Genomic DNA, 18,576 nt, shown 5'->3' with positions numbered 1-18,576 from the left:
GGCGAGAAACCCTGGATAACTGCTGCAGTTTTAGCAGACAATACTGGGCCAGCTGGTATAAGGACTCTTACAACAGATAAATAATAAAGACTTATAGCGTTAGGAGGCACAGAACAGCCCTGGCAGCTCCGATGAGTTACATACCGTTGGTACTGTGAAAGGGATAGCTGGTATGGCCTCTGACCTGAGGCTACCATGGGTCCAAATATGCCTTTTTGCACATGACTGGAGCCTGCACGACACGCACACGAGCCTCTCTGACTTGAACCCTGATCTGCTCCAGCAGCCTGGAGTTGCTGAACGGCCGAGGCCACCGGTTTCAGGTCACATTAGGGAGTCGTTTTAGTAGCAGATGTAAAGATTCTCTCCTTTGAGTGGGTATCACACAAGGTCAGTCAGCAAATCCTGCTCTAAAAATAGATGCCAGTTTCAAAGTTGGCAAAGATTTCCTTTGCCGTCCCTGTCACACTCCGAAGACCCACGCTACCTACAGCTCCTGGATAAAGTCACAGGTAAGGCAAGATGAGAGAATGCTGAACTCCCTTTTCGCCCTTTCCCTTAAAAAATTCTGGGAGAGGACAACCAGGCAAGGGGGGAAACTGAATGTTTAGCTGTATTTTCAAAGGAGCTGTGGGCTTCTTAAAACCATTTCAGGGCAGAGGCATTAGAGATTCATTCATTTGGGGATACAGTGAGGTCATTCAGCATTCCAAAATATTATACAATGAGCTGCACTTCTTTCTTTCCTATTGGACAAACCTTTTTATCGTTTATGCTAAACTGAGATCTGTTTTGGGAGATTTTAAAATCTACTCTGGGAATCTTTTAGATGCTCTCCCCTCCCTTCTTCTCTGCTCCTCGGCTCTTTATTTTCTTTCAATTCCCCTTCCCTTCCATCGAATTCTGTTGCCCTGCTTCTACTATAGATGGCTTGTGTCTGTCATTCAGGAAATTTTAATGCCTTATGTCAGCCAACCCAGCTGAACTGGCTTCATGTTAACCACATGTGTTGGCAGTGAAGACCAAGTGCGAAAACGATTTTAAAAAAGAAATTGCTGGCCTGGAGAATATATGAGCGAGTAGAGAAGAGATGCAGACAGAGGGTAAAGGAATAGTGGCATAAAAGAGATTATACTCAAACTCGTTTTAAACTACAACTGCACGAGACACACACAGAAAAACCTCTTCACAATTTCCCCTTCCCCTAAAGAAACAACCACCAAAAACAATATCTGAGAAATTCCAATGATAAGGATTAAATTAACTTTTTTTTGTTTTGTTTTAAGAAAGTTAGAGGGGATTCTTTTCAAAGAAGCTACTGCCATTAAATCAACCCAAAATCAATTTGGCAGGATTCTTAGCAGCATATTTTCAGACATCAATCTTCCACTCGTTTTTAGTTGCTGTTGTTGTTTTAGTGGCAGATCTGAAGTAAAGTCATCCCTGCACCATGAAAACTACATTGTTTGCAAATATTGCATCTTTGATCAGATAAGCATATTGAAATCCGGGGCCTGCCTTCTCTCCTAATAAGTGACAGGTACATAGTGAGCCACGAGGCTCCTTTGGGTGGTTGCTAGGATTTGCAAAATATCATGTAACCAGAGTAGCACTTTAAGGTCTCCACAGCAGGAGTGCCATTTTGAGAGGGCAGTGGGGTTGTTGCACCTGCTCCTATTTCTCCTGCCATGCCTACGGTTCCGCTTTAATACAGAAATTGGGTAACTGATCTGGGTTGAGCAAAATGTTGCTATAGTTATTATGAGCTAGAAACAAAAAGTAAATAAATACTCCGAAAATGCATTGCTTCAGCATTATCCATTTAAAACTCAAATATATCCAAGAGATGGCCCTTGAACCTTAACTGAGAATCTTGCTCTCCCACCCCACCCCATTCATCATGCCTTGCAAGCGTCCCAGAAAAAAATGGGACAGGACATCCAGTTTTCTCATGCAAGAGCATGGTGGCCATTGGGGGTACTGTGATCTCAAGTGATTTCGTGTTCAAATCTCACCCCCAAAAATGCACTTTTGGGGGGGAGATGCAATTATGCAACCCTGTGCAGTGCTCCAAAATGCGCAAGCACGTCCCCCCCAAAAAAGCACGTCTTTTGGACTCCATCATCTCATACAGATCACAGACGCACATCCCGGTTTGGGGACCCAAGAGGTTGCAGAATATACATTCAAACACACAGTCTCTCTCCATAGCCTACCAATACCTGATCTGCTGTGCTACGCATGGGCAGCCTAGTCCTGCCTCAACAGAAGGGTCAGCAGCTAACATGCATTCTGATCTGTACTTGGGGCACGGAAGCAGACACAACAGACCCCTTTGTTGGCTCCTACCCTCTACCTTGCGCTAGTAGTGTAGGACTAGTGCAAAGAGCTAAACTTTTATGAGTCAATGCTGCTGAAGAAAAATAGGTGTGAAGTCAGCTTTACAGGTACTTAGGGAATCAAAGAATTGCAGAGTTGGAAGGGACCCCGAGTCCAGCCCCCTACAATGCAGGAATATGCAGCTGTCCCACACAGGGATTGAACCTGCAACTTTGGCATCATCACACTCTAACCAACAGAGCTATCCAAGCTGATTACCGTATTTTTTGCTCTATAAGACTCACTTTTTCCCTCCTAAAAAGGGGAAATGTGTGTGCGTCTTATGGAGCAAAAGCAGGCTGCGCAGCTATCCCAGAAGCCAGAACAACAAGAGGGATTGCTGCTTTCGCTGCACAGCGATCCCTCTTGCTGTTCTGGCTTCTGAAATTCAGAATATTTTTTTCTTGTTTTCCTCCTCCAAAAACTATGTGCGTCTTATGGTCTGGTGCGTCTTATAGAGCGAAAAATACGGTATCTTGTGGAGCAAGTTCAGAGTAAACCATCCCTCCTGGTGCTTTACACCAGCCTCCCCAAGCCTGGTGACTTCCAGTTGTTGTTGGACTAAACTCCACCTTCCTGCTAACCATGGACCATGCTAGCTGGAGATGGGTGGTAGCTGGAAACCTAACAACTCCTGGAAGATACCAGGCTGGAGAAGGTTGCTTTTACAAAATCCATCCTGCCAATGCATTTTGTAACAGTAGCCATCTTTCTGCCTGGAAAGTCAAGGGTGCGATGAAACAGGAGGTTTGGCATAAGAGAGCAGGTGGCATAAGATTCGGTCTGAACCCGACTAAACGTGGCCATTGTGGCATCGCTCTGGCTCCCTCAGAAGCCTGCTGTGACAACTCTGCAAGGCACTTTAGGGACAAAATCGCTCGATGCCACAGCTATAGAGCAAGTGCAGTGGTGGTGTTTAGAGAATGGTTTGTTCAATCTATACTGGATCAGTTTAGATTACTGCAACCTGGGGATAGGGAGGGCAAGCAGCTTGAAGTATAGCTGGCCACCTGGCTCCTTGACCCTTGTCCATTTTTTGCTTCTTAGAGCCAGCCATAGGGGGCTGACTGGATGGGTCCAGGAAGTGATTAAGGCTTCATTGGAGAAGGGGGAGATACAATCTGCCTTGATGGAGGTGGCTGAACAACTACCAAGAGTCAAATATCCCCTTTGGGGGGCAAAGTGGTGGTGGTTCAACTCCAGGCACGCTTGGAAGAAGCTGATGACTTGGATCCATTCCAGTCTGGCTTCACGCCTGGTCATGGCACTGAAAATGCACCCATCACCTTGGTTGATTGCTTTGACCAGGAGAGAGATGGAGCAACATGGCACAGTTTGTTCTCCTCGCTCTTTCAGCTGCTTTCGATATTGCTAACTACAATATCCTTCTAAAGCGGCCCAGGGAGGTGGTGGTTGGGAGCACTGTGCTTCAGTGGTGGATGTGAGAGAGGGAGGGAGGGAATCAAATTGACTCCAAGCCAAAGGCCAGGCGGAACAACTCTGTCTTACAGGCCCTGCGGAAAGAAATCAGATCCTGCAGGGCCCTGGTCTCATGAGGCAGAGCGTTCCACCAGGCCGGAGCCAGAGTTGAAAAGGCCCTGGCTCTGGTTGAAGCCAATCTAACTTCCTTAGTGCCTGGGACCACCAGGGTGTTGCTATTTATGGACCTTGAGGCTCTCCGTGGGGCATACCGGGAGAGGCGGTCCCGTAGGTACGAGGGTCCTAGGCCGTGAAGGGCTTTAAAGGTCAAAAGCAGCACCTTAAATCTGACCCTGTACTCCACCGGGAGCCAGTGTAGCTTGAAAAGCACTGGGTGAATATGCTCCCATGGCAGAGACCCCTTGAGGAGCCTCGCTGCAGCATTCTGTACCCGCTGGAGTTTCTGGGACAGCTTCAAGGGCAGCCCTGCGTAGAGCGAATTACAGTAGTCATAGGACCTCTGTCTTTGACTGGACCGAGGCCATTGAGGTGTTAGACCATTGTTTGGAGGTGATGGGCTGGGCACCTTCATCCCTACAGACCCTCTCAGGTGCTGAAATCAGCAGAGCGGGCCTTCTTGTTTATTCCACTATGCTCAGAAGATTGTGGGGTGGTGGCCTGGGAGAGGGCATTTTCTGTGGCATCCCCTAAGTTGTGGCTCTCCGTCCCCACAGGGGTGTACCTGGCCTCTTCATTAGACAGCTTTCGGGGAATGTTGAAGACACACCTCTTTTCCCAGGCCCTTGACCCCTGAGATGTGCATTTTTAGGACCCACCTTATTTCTGTGATTGTAAGTTGTTTTGAACTGTTTTTCATACTGTGTTTTAATTGTTCTAACCCAGCCTGGTATCTTAGGGTGAAGGGTGGGTAATTAATACAACAGCAACATCCTAGCAAACAGATCAGGATGAATGCCCAATTAACAGGTTGCCTGGAAGCAATGTATCTGTAAATAGGTTTATAGGAAGCATGATGACTTCTAAAAACAGACAGCAAATCCCCAGAAAATAGCACCCTCCCCAACAGAATACCCCCAGTTTCAACTATCTCTGGAAATAAACCCTCGGCTCTCACTCTCTCTAAAACTGCTGGGTTTTGTCTCCTGATGGCTCTCTCTCTAATAACTTGAGAAATTCTGGGCCATCAGGAGACCATCACTGGTCAATAGCTTGTATTGGGGCTCATCCACACTTCTGCTTGTACCATTGCTTTTCCCCGGACAAACCTGCTCTTTACTGCTGAATCAGAGCAAACATCAGCAGGGTTTTCTGCGGATTGATGCTTGCTATGATTAAGCAGTAAAGAGCAGCTTTTCCCAGGGAAAGTGGCAGGGAAAATGCTAGAAAGTGCCTTGAAAGCACAGAACAAGTGGAAAACTGCTCAGACCCATGTTTTCTAGGTGTAGGACAAGCAAAGAGTGGACGAGTCCTTGATGAAGCATCAATCACCGTCCTGGAAAACAAAGCTATCAATCCACAAATGATCAAACAGTACCTACACACCAATGCACTCCACATTTAATGCAAATTGGCTGGTGAGTGATCTGGGCTTTGTGCATTTGGATTATGATGGTGGAAAGTGGTCAGGCTTCTTTTGCCCTGAGCCAGAGAAGGAAACAGATCATCTTCCCATGCCCTCTGAATTGACTCAAGACTACTGAGCACTGAAAGCAGACAGCAACAGGGAACAAGGAATACCATAACTGTGCACCTGCAGAACAGCTAACCCTAGATCATGGCCCTCCAGTTGTTGTTTGACTCCAACTCCCATCAGTCCAAGCCAGCATAGTTAAAATCCGAGATGGAAGCTGTAGTCCTGCAACAGCTGGAGAGATGCTCGTTCGCAATCCCTGCTCTAGATAGTCAAAGTTACATGGAAATGAAATCTGTTCTAATAGTTACCTTGCAAAGGCATTCAATATTCCCATGCAATTTCTGCAAACCAGCCAGCCAGCCAATGGATAACCAAGTATCATGGAATTTGGTTTCCAAGGTATGAAAAACCTACCCCAGGAGACCACCAGCCAAACCATGAATTTATTTAACTTTAATTTGTCCATTAAATTTGTTTAAAACATCATCCTTTATCACACCTCTGTTTGACAGTTATTTTTGTGAACTCCTCAAAAGCAATGGCTTAGGTGCTGGCCTCTCCCAAAAATCTTCCACAGTGAAGACTGAGACAGATTTTTTTGCATGTATTCAGTTTCCACATCTTCCTTTAGTATTTTTTTCATACCTTATTCTTCAAAAAGTCCCACTCTCTCATTTGCTGCTGTGGCATTTGTACGGAGCCCCCGGTCATCTCACTGACTATTGACCAGTACACCACTAATCCGCTGCCACCAACCAGGTCCTCCCCAGTAAATCACTTAGTCTTAGTCAGGTTCTCACGTTAACAAAGAAGAGTGTAGTTTACTGCAGACACAAACAAACTTTAACTGCATTGCAAACATTTCTCTTTACCTTCTTAGTCTTATTTTATCCTGTCTCTGTCTCTTCTACCTCCCCTCACACAAGAACCCACTGCACTAACTGTCTCTCTATTTCCAACTGCCTGCCAACTGCATTTCCAACTGCCATTCCCAACCAACCCACTAAAACCAACCAACTAACCACCCCCAAACCTCAGGCTAAGCCCTTTTATAAACAGGTAGGCTCCACCTCCGGCCTTCCTATTGGTCTACATTTTAACTCTTTCTCTCCCCCCTGTACAGACATTTTCAAATGAATGGGCAAATGCCACAGCTGATTTCCTGTCTTTTTTAATGTACAGTGGTACCTCTGGTTACATACTTAATTCGTTCCGGAGGTCCGTTCTTAACCTGAAACTGTTCTTAACCTGAAGCACCACTTTAGCTAATGGGGTCTTCTGCTGCTGCTGTGCCACCGCCACACAATTTCTGTTCTCATCCTGAAGCAAAGTTCTTAACCCGAGGTACTATTTCTGGGTTAGCAGAGTCTGTAACCTGAAGCGTATGTAACCCAAGGTACCACTGTATTTAAATATATTTTGCCAGAGTTGCCTTGAACACTATGCTAAATATAGCACCTGTGACTTAGCTCTCTTTTGACTAGATCCAGATATGATTCCAGATCTGAAAAAAATCCTCTTCTGAAATTAACTGAGTGTATGAAATTTTCTGAACAATTTCCCATCCACATACCTTTTAAATCTGGGAGCATTCAAGTCATTGATCCCAAGTGATTTGAGGTCTTTCACGAGATCCTGGGTATTGCTCACACAAATGTGTCTCTTGACCATGAACTAAATTTGCATTTATTTGATGAGCGTGGAAGTCATTCTTGTAAGATCTCCTTTAGCTGCTTCTCTGATTTTTTAAAATGTCTGTAAATCACCATCAGAACTTGGTTTAGGGGAGTATTACTATTTTCCTGTTTCGGGCCTGATTCTTCTACACATAATGATTCTACAGCTAAATCTGTTTCTTGTACAAGTTCTGATTTATGGCCCTCTGTGCTTTCTTTGACATATATATCAATGCAACTCCCAACCCAATACAACTTTACTCTGCCCTTTTCATAGATTTTAAATCTAGAGATAAGCATCTTTTTGTTCTGCTAGTGTTCTCTGATAAGCCCAGAGAAGCCTTATTTTTTCCTGTAAGCAAATGTCAGACAATCTGCTTCCCCCAACTTGGCTCAATCTTCTAGCATTAGCATAGAAACACGTACATCGTGTGATCCTTTTTGAAATGTTTTCATTGTGCGTCATTTTCCCAGTGACACTGCAGCCTATTTTATTGTCTGCCATTAGTTTCCATGTGCTCACTGTCAACTTCTATCCTCTCTTCATTGATTTATTGCCTGTCTGTAAATATACCACTTTCCTGCCAAGGCACTCAAAGCAATTAGGGCCCTAATGGCAGCTCAGAATGTTTTAGATCATCTTCCCCAAGCGGATGAGTCATCTTGAATGGGATGCCATTCGGCTTTTCTCTGGAAGTCAGCTGAAAAGCTGCTCCATAATTGTAATACGATTATAATTATCATATTATCATCACACCAGAAATCTGGTTCCATTACATGAGTCAAGGGCACAACATTACCAGGAAGTTGCCCTATTCCATCCCCGCCAAAATTAATGGAAGCTCAACAAGACAGCGAGGGGAGAGACGATGGACAAGCCTGGCTTTCACCAGCCAACAGGCTTTCTTACTTCTTGTTGTTTAGTCGTTTAGTCGTGTCTGACTCTTTGTGACCCCATGGACCAGAGCACACCAGGCACTCCTGTCTTCCACTGCCTCCAACAGTTTGGTCAAACTCATGCTGGTAGCTTCGAGAACACTATCCAACCATCTGGTCCTCTGTCGTCCCCTTCTCCTTGTGCCCTCCATCTTTCCCAACATCAGGGTCTTTTCCAGGGAGTCTTCTCTTCTCAGGAGGTGGCCAAAGTATTGGAGCCTCAGCTTCAGGATCTGTCCTTCCAGTGAGCACTCAGGGCTGATTTCCTTCAGAATGGATAGGTTTGCTCTTCTTGCAGTCCATGGGACTCTCAAGAGTCTCATCCAGCACCATAATTCAAAAGCATCAATTCTTACAAAGCTCTTAAAATCCAGCCATTGCTTCTAAATTGGAGTTCTGAAACCTCAACAGAACACTTACAGCCCCTGCCTGCCTGAGGGGAAACCCTATTTGTTCAGTCCTACCTATTGGCAGACACAGCCAAAATTCCATGTTTGTAGATGCGCATTATTGTGAGGGGAGAAGGTTCGCCATACAAGTCCAGCCACCGAGAGCTTGTCTGACATTGTTTGGGTCCATAAAGAAAGGTAAGTGGGCGTCTTAGCTTTACCTCATCAGCAGCCTTGCTGTAGGTCATATTATTGTGTTTGCTGTGGAAATGACCAGTTCAACTGCCTCACAATGAGCATTCTAAGCCATAAGCCACCCACCGGTTAGGCTCTCTTGGAGGAAGCCATATTTTACATATGGAGATTGACTAACTTCTGGCCCAGGAGGTTACTTCAGAAAGGGGGAACAGGTAAAATCCTAGACAGCTCTTGGAATGAGCACTTTCTCCTCTCCCCCACCCTAATTAAAATGTCACCCTAGACAGGGGCGAGTGCAAATAATGGTGCTGGGATCAGATTTCTTTTTAAGCACTTGAAACACTTTGTGAAGTTTGGCAAATACAACCCCCAATTACTCCACGGTATGTGTGGTGCTGTTTTTTTTTTTTAAAAAAAAAGGTTTCGAATAGAGCGAGGTACCTCAAACCTTCAGAAACACAAAAAGGATTTGAATTTGGTTTAGGTCCTCAATATTTGACTAACCTTTCTCACAATACCACTGCTTCAGCTTTTTCATTCCAGAGACGAGAGGGTGAGTTGGCCAATATTTTAAATTTTTCATTATAAGCTCCTCCAGAGTCAAAGCAGAAACATATGTTCCGCCTGAGGGCAGAGTGAAGCTGAGATGCCTCTCATCCATAATCTTCAGTTTAAATTACCCCCTCTGTGCTGCAAAAAAAGAAAAAGAAAAAAAGTGCCACCCAGAGAGGCGCTTTTCATCAGTCAAAAATTGTCATATAAATAGCCTTATCCCCCCTTTAAAAAAACAGTCCTAATAGGCCTGTTGTAAGGTACAACAGGTGGGACGTGGGTGGCGCTGTGGGTTAAACCACAGAGCCTAGGACTTGCCGATCAGAAGGTCGGCAGTTCGAATCCCCGCGACGGGGTGAGCTCCCGTTGCTCAGTCCCTGCTCCTGCCAACCTAGCAGTTCAAAAGCACGTCAAAGCTCAAGTAGATAAATAGGCGGGAAGGTAAACGGTGTTTCTGTGTGCTGCTCTGGTTCGCCAGAAGCGGTTTAGTCATGCTGGCCACATAACCCAAAAGCTGTACGCCGGCTCCCTCGGCCAATAAAGCGAGATGAACGCCACAACCCCATATTTGGTCACGACTGGACCTAATGGTCAGGGGTCCCTTTACCTTTACCTAAGGTACAACAATGCCAATATAATCTCTAGGGAGAACTGTGTTCACTTGGGTCTCTTAACAGCAACCTCACCTTCTGCTTGGTGTTGCAGGTTTTTGGATTTTGTTTCCTCCGTCATCCATCAAGCTCTTCAATGGCCCTGAAATCTGGGAAGATCAGTGCTTACGCAGCCGTCAAAGTAGACCCCAATGGGGACTACTGCACCCCTGGAGCGTTTGACCTAGAGAGGCTCTTCTGGAAAGGCAGCCCAAAGTACACCCACGTCAACGAAGTCTGGCCCAACCTCTACATAGGAGATGAGTAAGTTATGCCAAGGCACATGGCCTCCAGTAGTCACGGAGAGCATTATGCCTGTAATGACTGGATCACAGTGGAAATGTGGCTCTGACATCATCCTCTCTGGGCTATGCTGTGCACCTGCAAGTGTAGATTCTGTGTAGGATAATTGAAAGGTATTGCTAGGGCAGGAGGTAAATAAAGGGGTTTAGAGGTTTGGTAAAAAGGTAAAGGTAAAGGTACCCCTGCCCGTACGGGCCAGTCTTGCCAGACTCTAGGGTTGTGCGCTCATCTCACTCTAGAGGCCGGGAGCCAGCGCTGTCCGCAGACACTTCCGGGTCACGTGGCCAGCGTGACAAGCTGCATTTGGCGAGCCAACGCAGCACACGGAACGCCGTTTACCTTCCCACTGGTAAGCGGTCCCTATTTATCTACTTGCACCCGGAGGTGCTTTCGAGCTGCTAGGTTGGCAGGCACTGGGACCGAACGACGGGAGCGCACCCTGCTGCGGGGATTCGAACCGCCAACCATGCGATCGGCAAGTCCTAAGCGCTGAGGTTTTACCCACAGCGCCACCCGCGTCCCTAGAGGTTTGGTAGGTGGCCTTAAAATGACCCATCAGATAATTTAATAATAATAATAATAATAATAATAATAATAATAATAATAATAATAATAATAATTATTTTATTTATACCCTGCCCTCTCCGGTTCAAAAGCCGGGCTCAGGGTGGCTAACAACAAATTTAAAACACTTAATTATAAAAGCAGCATAAAACAGTATAAAAGCATGACGCAACAATAAAATTCAAAAATCAATTAGATAATCCCCAGGGCTAGCTGGCTCAAATTGGTCCTACTTGGGCCAGCGAGGAGGCCAGGGGAGAATTAGCTGTGGGGTCTCAGAGCGAATGATCTTCATAAAAGGGGAGGGGGAGGGAAGGGAAGGGAAGGGAAATAAAAGATCAGGCTGAATTCAAATTAAAAGCCAGGCGGAATAGCTCTGTCTTACAGGCCTGACAGAAGGAGGTTCAATCCTGAAGGGCCCTAGTCTCATAGGACAGAGCATTCCACCAGGTTGGAGCCATCACTGAAAAGGCCCTGGCCCTGGTGGAGGATAGTTTGACTTCCTTAGGGCCTGGGACCTCTAAACTATGGTTATTCATGGACCTTAAGGTCCTCTGCGGGGCATACCAGGGGAGGCGGTCCCATAAATACGAGGGCCCTAATTTGTCCCTTCTTCACAATTCTAACCACTCCCTGCCTGTTTTATGTCAGCATTTGTTTGAAATTTGTACACATACTGATCCCCTGAAGAGCTGTGTATGGAGAAAATCAGCTTGGGCGAGAGATGATTTTGAGTGAGAGAGCATTGGTGGGAAAGACACCCCCAAGTCTTCCCTCCCACACCCGCAATGCTGTGTCTCTGCTCCAAATCAAAGCCTCCCCAAAGCTGCTTTACATTAAAAAGAGAAGAAGAAACCCACCAAAAACTTGCATGCATTTTGGTGCAACATCTAATTTGCCCTTCATTCCTTTTGTAATAGAATGCTGTTGTAGACACTGCCCAGAAGGAATGAAACTTTTACAAGCGCTTTCAGACATGTAATAAACAAAGCTTCGAGTTTCATGGGATGCTACCCTTTCCAAAGTCTTTTACTGGGGAGCTACAAGAATGTAATGCCAGGAATTGGACACTTTTGTGGAAAAGCAGATATTTAAAAATAGGTGGTGCAGGGCTCCTTCTTTTCGGAACCAATACTCATATTGAACTTGTACAGAAATGTTTGAAAACTGCTTTATATTTAAAAGTGGGTGTCCTATCATGCAAAACTTTTTTAAAAATGTATTTTTAAAAGAACACATGGATTTCACTCCGTGGCACCTTAATTAAAGGCCGGAGCCAGAGAGCATCAATTCAGACACAATATATGTATCAAACTTCTTTTTTGGGGTGGGGGGGTGGGGCAGAGATAGTTCTGTTAGGAACCCCTAACAAGGAAGTCCAAAAATGGGATTACCAGGAGGCTATTGTGGCTGTTACCTAATTTAGTGGTTTTCATGGGAAAGTACTTTTGCAGCTACAGTTGATACAAAATGGACTTCTCTTCCAGGCACCGCCTTTGCTGCCTTTAAACAGCAAGAGTGTACAGACAGAAAGTCTGCTATTGCAGACCCTCCAAGTGTCCCTATTTTCCAGGGACAGTCCTAGATTTACAGAAGCCATCCCAGTTTCTGATTTGATCCCAGAATGTCCCAGTTTTCCTTAATTTTAAGTTCCTGCAGGATCTGGGTCCTAGCAGGCAATCACCTTCCTGTGCCCTTATTAATCTGTTTTAGTTAAATAAATGTTTGCCCCCCTGCCTAACTCACTGTGATGCTTTGTCAGCTGGGGCAGGGGCACTTTGCCAGACGGGGCTCCCTCTAACTTGTGGAGTGAGTGCCCTCGCTAGCTAGGGCAGGCATTCCTGAACAGGGTCCAGCCACTTGACGGGAACAGTCGCCACTGAAAAGTGTAAGCCATCCCATCCAATACAAAAAGGATGTACACACTGTGGGAATGTTCAGGGATGCAGGAGAGGATATATTGTGAGATTATATCCTTATCCAACTTGTGCTAACAAGTTCCCAAAATATCAGCCGAGTTAAAGACATTCCCCTTTTAAGTTCGCAACAGTAATGTGTGCTCAGGTTCGCTAGAACCTCTATAATAACAACTCTGGTAATTTCCCCTTTGTTCCCTCTTAAAATACAAGACACGACACAGTCTTTCATAAAAGTATAAAAAGAGGAGTTTACTCGCGTTCTGTTCACAATATGATCCCAGAAGGCAGACAGGCTTAAAAAGGTAACATACATTCAGAATCTATCTTATAGGAAGATAGTCCCTTTGTCCTCTCTTGGCTGGGAGCCAAGAAGGCATCCTTAGATGTTGCTTTTTCGAAGGAAGATGGCAGAGAGAGGCAAGAGAGTAAAAGAGAGATGGCTGTGCTGCCCTGTGCTTTTATCATTACCTGCACAGGTGAGGCCACACCCACCTCTGGTCACATGCAGAGGAAGTCTGTCTCAGGAAGTTTACCTGCTGGCTGGACAGACATCCCTCCCCATGTCTTAACATGTACACTCTAGGAATGTTGTAACTGACTGCTCCCGTATTTTACATCCCACACACACGTTACATTCAATGTGTGTGCCATCCGGGTACCTGCCTACGCCATAGCTGAGCTGTGAAAAGCATCGAGTGGGCACTTTTTCACACAAACAGTTGTAGAAATAGATCATGCTCAGCATACCATTGAGGTGGGGAAGAGAGGAAAGTGATGAATCATAGAATCAAGAGAGCTCTGGTGCTGTTCCAGCGACAGCCGCCCTTCGGCTCAGCCTTAGAAAGGAGCAGCACAGAATAATAGAATCAAAGAGCTGTAGAGTTACGTAGCTACCAGCATGAGTTTGACCAAATTGTAGGCATTGGAAGACAGGAGTGCCTGGTGTGCTCTGATCCATGGGGTCACGAAGAGTCGGACACGACTAAACAACTAAACAACAACCAAAGAGTTGGAAGGCACCACAAGGGTCATCGAGTGCAACCCCCTGCGATGCTGGAATCTTTTGCCCAGCATCGGTCTCAAAGCCATGAAGGAGTGTCTCCACCCCTATCGTTCAGCCCAGACACTGAGGTCCAGCTCCGAGGGCCTTCTGGCGGTTCCCTCACTGCGAGAAGTGAGGTTACAGGGAACCAGGCAGAGGGCCTTCTCGGTAGTGGCACCCACTCACTATCTGACTTTTAGTAAACATCTGAAGGCAACCCTGTTTAGAGAAGTTTTTAATGTTTGATGTTTTATTGAGTTTTTAATATTATGTCGGTAGCCACCCAGAGTGGCTGGGGAAACCCAGCCAGATGGGCAGGGTATGAATAAATTATATTATTATTAATATATTATTATTATTATATTACTTTGAGATTCTCATGCCATGCCAACTGAACTATGCCGTAACCGCAGTGCCCTTGCCTAACAGCCTCTGATTGCTTTGACCCAGGAAAACAGCCCTTGATCGCTACAGCCTTGAGAAAGCCGGTTTCACCCACATCCTCAACGCAGCCCATGGCCGGTGGAACGTCGATACGGGACCAGAATACTACAGGGACATGGACATTGAGTACCACGGGGTGGAGGCAGATGATCTGCCCACCTTCAATCTTAGCCAGTTCTTTTACTCTGCTGCTGAATTCATTGATAGAGCACTCCGGAATGAAACAAGTAAGGAAAATGGGCTTCCGTCCGGGCGTTATCTGCAATGGCCTAACTGGCATGGTGTGTGAGCCTGCCGAACCTAAGACCATGACCAGGCATGGTCTAACCCTGTGATCCTGTGTGCGTATGGTGGGAGGAGGTAATCTCTTGCAGCTACTACAGATGCTGCATCGCCATCTGCCCCCATTTAAATCACACCCATTCAGCACCGCTCCTTCCCATGTGCGGCTATGCTTTTTTTTTAAAAAAACGGACACATAAACTAGAACAACCAATCAAAGAACCTCTGAGTATATGCAGAAGGCAGAGCATAAACTGCCTGCTCCCAAACACTGAGAGTGCCTTCTGAAGCAGGCAACAAATTGAGCACCTCTTGTTTAAAAGCTAACCATTTGAGTCAGCTGCCTTAATGCAGGACCTGAAAATAGCATAAGCTCATGGCAAGCGCTCCAATCCTGCCAGAACGCTTTGCCCACTCCCTTTCATGGGCAGAGGTGGAAGCGACGGTGGTCAAGGGACAGTACTGTTTCACCTATTGGAGCTCCGCACCACATGTAGACATGGCGAACTGGATACATGCATTTGTCACATGTTACAGTGCACCCCTTTAAGAGATTCTAGTTCTCCCAAAAATGAATGGAGTCTGGGACAGAGTCTCCATAAGACTAGATCCACTTTGAAACCTGGCAAGCACCAGTTGCTCACTAGGAGCTGTCTGTGGTGCTACAACAGCCAACCTGCCTTTCTCCGAGGGCTCCTCCACAGGACCAGAATAAGACAAGAGTACTTTGAAATTCTTGGGACGTGGGTGGCGCTGTGGGTTAAGCCACAGAGCCTAGGACTTGCAGATCAGAAGGTTGGCGGTTCGAATCCCTGCGACGGGGTGAGCTCCCGTTGCTCGGTCCCTGCTCCTGCCCTCCTAGCAGTTCAAAAGCAGGTCAAAGTGCAAGTAGATAAATAGGTACCGCTCCGGCAGGAAGGTAAACGGCGTTTCCGTGCGCTGCTCTGGTTTGCCAGAAGCAGCTTAGTCATGCTGGCCACATGGCCCAGAAGATGTACACCGGCTCCCTTGGCCAGTAAAGCGAGATGAGCGCCGCAACCCCAGAGTCGGTCACGACTGGACCTAATGACCAGGGGTCCCTTTACCTTTACTCCTTTACTTTGAAATCCATGTACCTGAGCTGCTCATCTAGGACAGTCCTTGACTCTGCATGGGCTTTTCAAAATCAATTATCCCTACCACACATTCATGATCCGGGGGGGGGGGGGTGTCCTCCTTTAGTTGCAGTGCTTATGAGCCTGGCAGAGTGCTTAAAGGGTTAAGAATGGGGGTAAGGTCTGGAGACCAGATCCTCTCTAGTCAAACTGCAAAATAAAGAGAACAGTGGCATACCAGAATAATTCATGTCATAAATCATAAGCCAATCTAAATACGAGAAATAACTCAGATATTTCTGACCCAATCCGAATTGTTCGTCCTTCCCTTCCACCCACCTCCAAGTTCCCAACCCCCCTCTCCTTGTTAAACCAAGGACTGTTAACCCCCATGTCCCAGACCAAGCAAAGGCCTGATCTGGCCTTTTTCTCTCCCCCCTCTTCCAAGAACCCAATTTTTGGAAGTGGCAGTAAAAAAGGGGGGGGGATTAAGTAGGTGCGTTGCTGACTTGGGTGGCCCAAACAGCCTGATGAGGACGCAAACTGCCCCTCCTCAGTCATCATTTGATAAGTGGGGAAGGGGGTGATAACTTTATCCTCTGCCGATTTGCATGGATCACCTGGGGGCCCTTGTGCATGTGTGTTGTGCCTGCACACAAGACTGTGGGGCATCCACACCCACCACTCACATATGACTCTGTGTAGGTATAAAAGTAAAGGTAAAGGACCCCTGGACGGTTAAGCCCAGTCAAAGGCGACTATGGGGTTGCAGTGCTCATCTTGCTTTCAGGCCGAGGGAGCCAGCGTTTGTCCACAAGACAGCTTTCCAGGTCATGTGGCCAGCATAACTAAACTGCTTCTGGCACAACAGAACACCAGAGCGCACAGAAATGCCATTTACCTTCCCGCCACAACAGTACCTATTTATCTACTTGCACAGGTGTGCTTTCAAACTGCTAGGTTGGCAGGAGCTGGGACAGAGCAACTGGAGCTCCCTCTGTTGCGCGGATTCGAACCGCCGACCTTCCGATCAGCAATCCCATGAGGCTCAGTGGTTTAGACCACAGCGCCACCCGCTCCCCTGGATTTGCCCAACACCAATGGCAAATGGAGAAGTGCCAGTGGCAAAGAATCTGAATGGTTTCTCTCTTTTTCTTCACTTCCACAGGCAAGATTTTGGTCCACTGTGCCATGGGTCGGAGCCGCTCAGCTGCCTTGGTCTTGGCGTATCTGATGATTTACAAGAACATGACTGTGGTTGATGCCATTGATCAAGTGCTCAAGCACCGGTGCATTCTCCCAAACCGTGGCTTCCTGAAACAGCTCAGAGAACTGGACATAAAGCTGGCCCTGGAGAGGAGCAAAGCCACAAACGGGACGGAGTGTAACCAAGAGGCCAGCACAGAGACGGAGATCTAACATTCCCTATTTTCTAGAAAAGAATTGGTTTTAAAAAGAAATGGGAAACTTGAAAACAATTAGGCAAAGGGAGTCATTTGTTACCAAGTAAAGCTGGGGAAGTAGGGGCGGGGAAGAGACTCAGTAGCACTTCAAATGCCTTAAGCGTATTTTCAGCTTGAAAATGCACTAACATGGTAGGAGGTCTTCAAAGAAACTTGAAATACACAGAGAAGGCTTCCTTCATGCTGTTTTTCAGAGCTTTCTTTTACAGAGGGGGCTTGGGAAGAAACCTGATAACCCAGTCACCCAAAGAGTCAATCAACAGTGCGTAAGAAGAAAGGACCCAACGGGATTTACAAAGAGTCACTGCTGGAAACTGTTTGTCACTTGTTTTAACTTTGTGGGTCAGGAGGCCTGCAATTGCTCTAGCGTATGGTCAGAAAAGGGCATCTCGGTATCACACACACACACACACACACACACACACACACACACACAATATTGTTAGGGTTGGTAGATGGACCTTGCTGGGTCATCTGTTTCCTGGATGGACTTCTTTCAAATCTCACCCTCAAAAACAGTATAAGAGTCTATTTTCTTATTTGCATAGACTCCAATGAACACGTGCAAATGGTGAGCGACCACCTTTTCCATTGTGGGAAAAGGCAGCGACTCTTAAAAGCCTCTTGGCAAATCGCTTTCTCTCTGCATTATCATGAGCAGCTTAGCATACATCTTATCATCAAACCAGGAACATAGTGGGCTGTGTTGCCTGTCATCACCTGTATGGAAAGACAATGGGAATGAAATGTTCAGAGACTATGCCTATCCTGGTCAGGGTAAAGCTACATCGCAGGGACCAATAAGGCCATTAGCAGAGGGACCGAAGTCACTGGATAAAGCCCTGCACAAATTTGACAGCAGCTGTCCACACACATCTTTACCCTAACTGGTCCTCCACCCCAACAGGGATACAGGAAGGTGCAAACTCTCATTTCAGGTACTAGGAGCACAATAATGATGTCTCCGCAATGCCCTCTTTGGAGGACAAGTTTAGAGCCCGTTGCAAAAGTTGTACATCCATTGTGTTTCCTTCCCAGTACCAGTTTTGATAGGTGCATAATTGTAGAAGCCAAGGCAGCCTAAATATGTGTGTTGGACTCATATCCACAACTGTTGGAGTGACTTCAACCCTGCACATGGCTGCTGGTAACACTAACAGAACCTTTTATCTTCCAGTCCTGAAACACACATTCCACAATGGAACACAATATATGCCCAAGCATAGTTTACAATTCCAACCACTTCTCCTGGCTTCAGCCTTCAACGAAGCTACAACATATCTGGATTGGGGCACCTAATGTAGTGTCCTCCAGATGATGGTGGATGTTAATCAGCCCCAGCCAACATGGCCACTGGTCAGGGATGATGGGAGTTGCAGTCAAACAATATCCAGAGAATACCATGTTGACCACCTCAGATTTAAACAAACCCATCTGAGCAACCACTACTCCAGAGGTCTTCTCTAACCAGTTGTCCAGCCTCTACAAGGCTGGTAGCTTCAAATTAAATCCAGAACATCTCCCAGAAAACAGCTTCTTATAAAACCAAGCTTAACATCCTCTGAAGGGTTTGCAAGATCTACGGTAAAACTCAAGTCTCCTTCACTTTTAT

General features: G+C 46.3%; 1 protein-coding gene and 1 long non-coding RNA gene across 7 annotated transcripts; one reads left to right on the top strand and one right to left on the bottom strand.

Annotated features, from left to right (window-relative positions):
* Positions 1-369: 369 nt before the first annotated feature.
* On the top strand, positions 370-16,979 carry DUSP29 (dual specificity phosphatase 29). 6 transcript variants are annotated; one of them, XM_083738542.1, is made up of 5 exons: positions 370-512; positions 4,533-4,649; positions 9,909-10,117; positions 14,132-14,352; positions 16,670-16,979. In XM_083738542.1, the coding sequence occupies exons 2-5, from the start codon at positions 4,614-4,616 to the stop codon at positions 16,918-16,920; spliced, it is 717 nt and encodes a 238-aa protein (XP_083594668.1). In that variant the 5' UTR covers positions 370-512; positions 4,533-4,613; the 3' UTR covers positions 16,921-16,979. The 6 variants fall into 6 exon arrangements, with proteins under 6 accessions (XP_083594668.1, XP_083594671.1, XP_083594673.1 ...); XM_083738545.1 differs by lacking the exon at positions 4,533-4,649 and having other exon boundaries at positions 436-512; XM_083738547.1 differs by lacking the exons at positions 370-512; positions 4,533-4,649 and adding an exon at positions 6,450-6,511.
* On the bottom strand, positions 9,218-10,030 carry LOC310844409. The gene is made up of 2 exons (XR_014564097.1): positions 9,890-10,030; positions 9,218-9,341 (listed from the first exon to the last, which is right to left on the bottom strand). It is a non-coding gene; the product is annotated as an uncharacterized lncRNA (long non-coding RNA).
* Positions 16,980-18,576: the final 1,597 nt, after the last annotated feature.

The sequence above is a fragment of the Podarcis gaigeae genome, assembly GCF_964106915.1.
Source record: "Podarcis gaigeae genome assembly, chromosome: 5".
Classification (NCBI taxonomy): domain Eukaryota; kingdom Metazoa; phylum Chordata; class Lepidosauria; order Squamata; family Lacertidae; genus Podarcis; species Podarcis gaigeae.
This window is presented reverse-complemented; position numbering and strand designations above follow the sequence as displayed.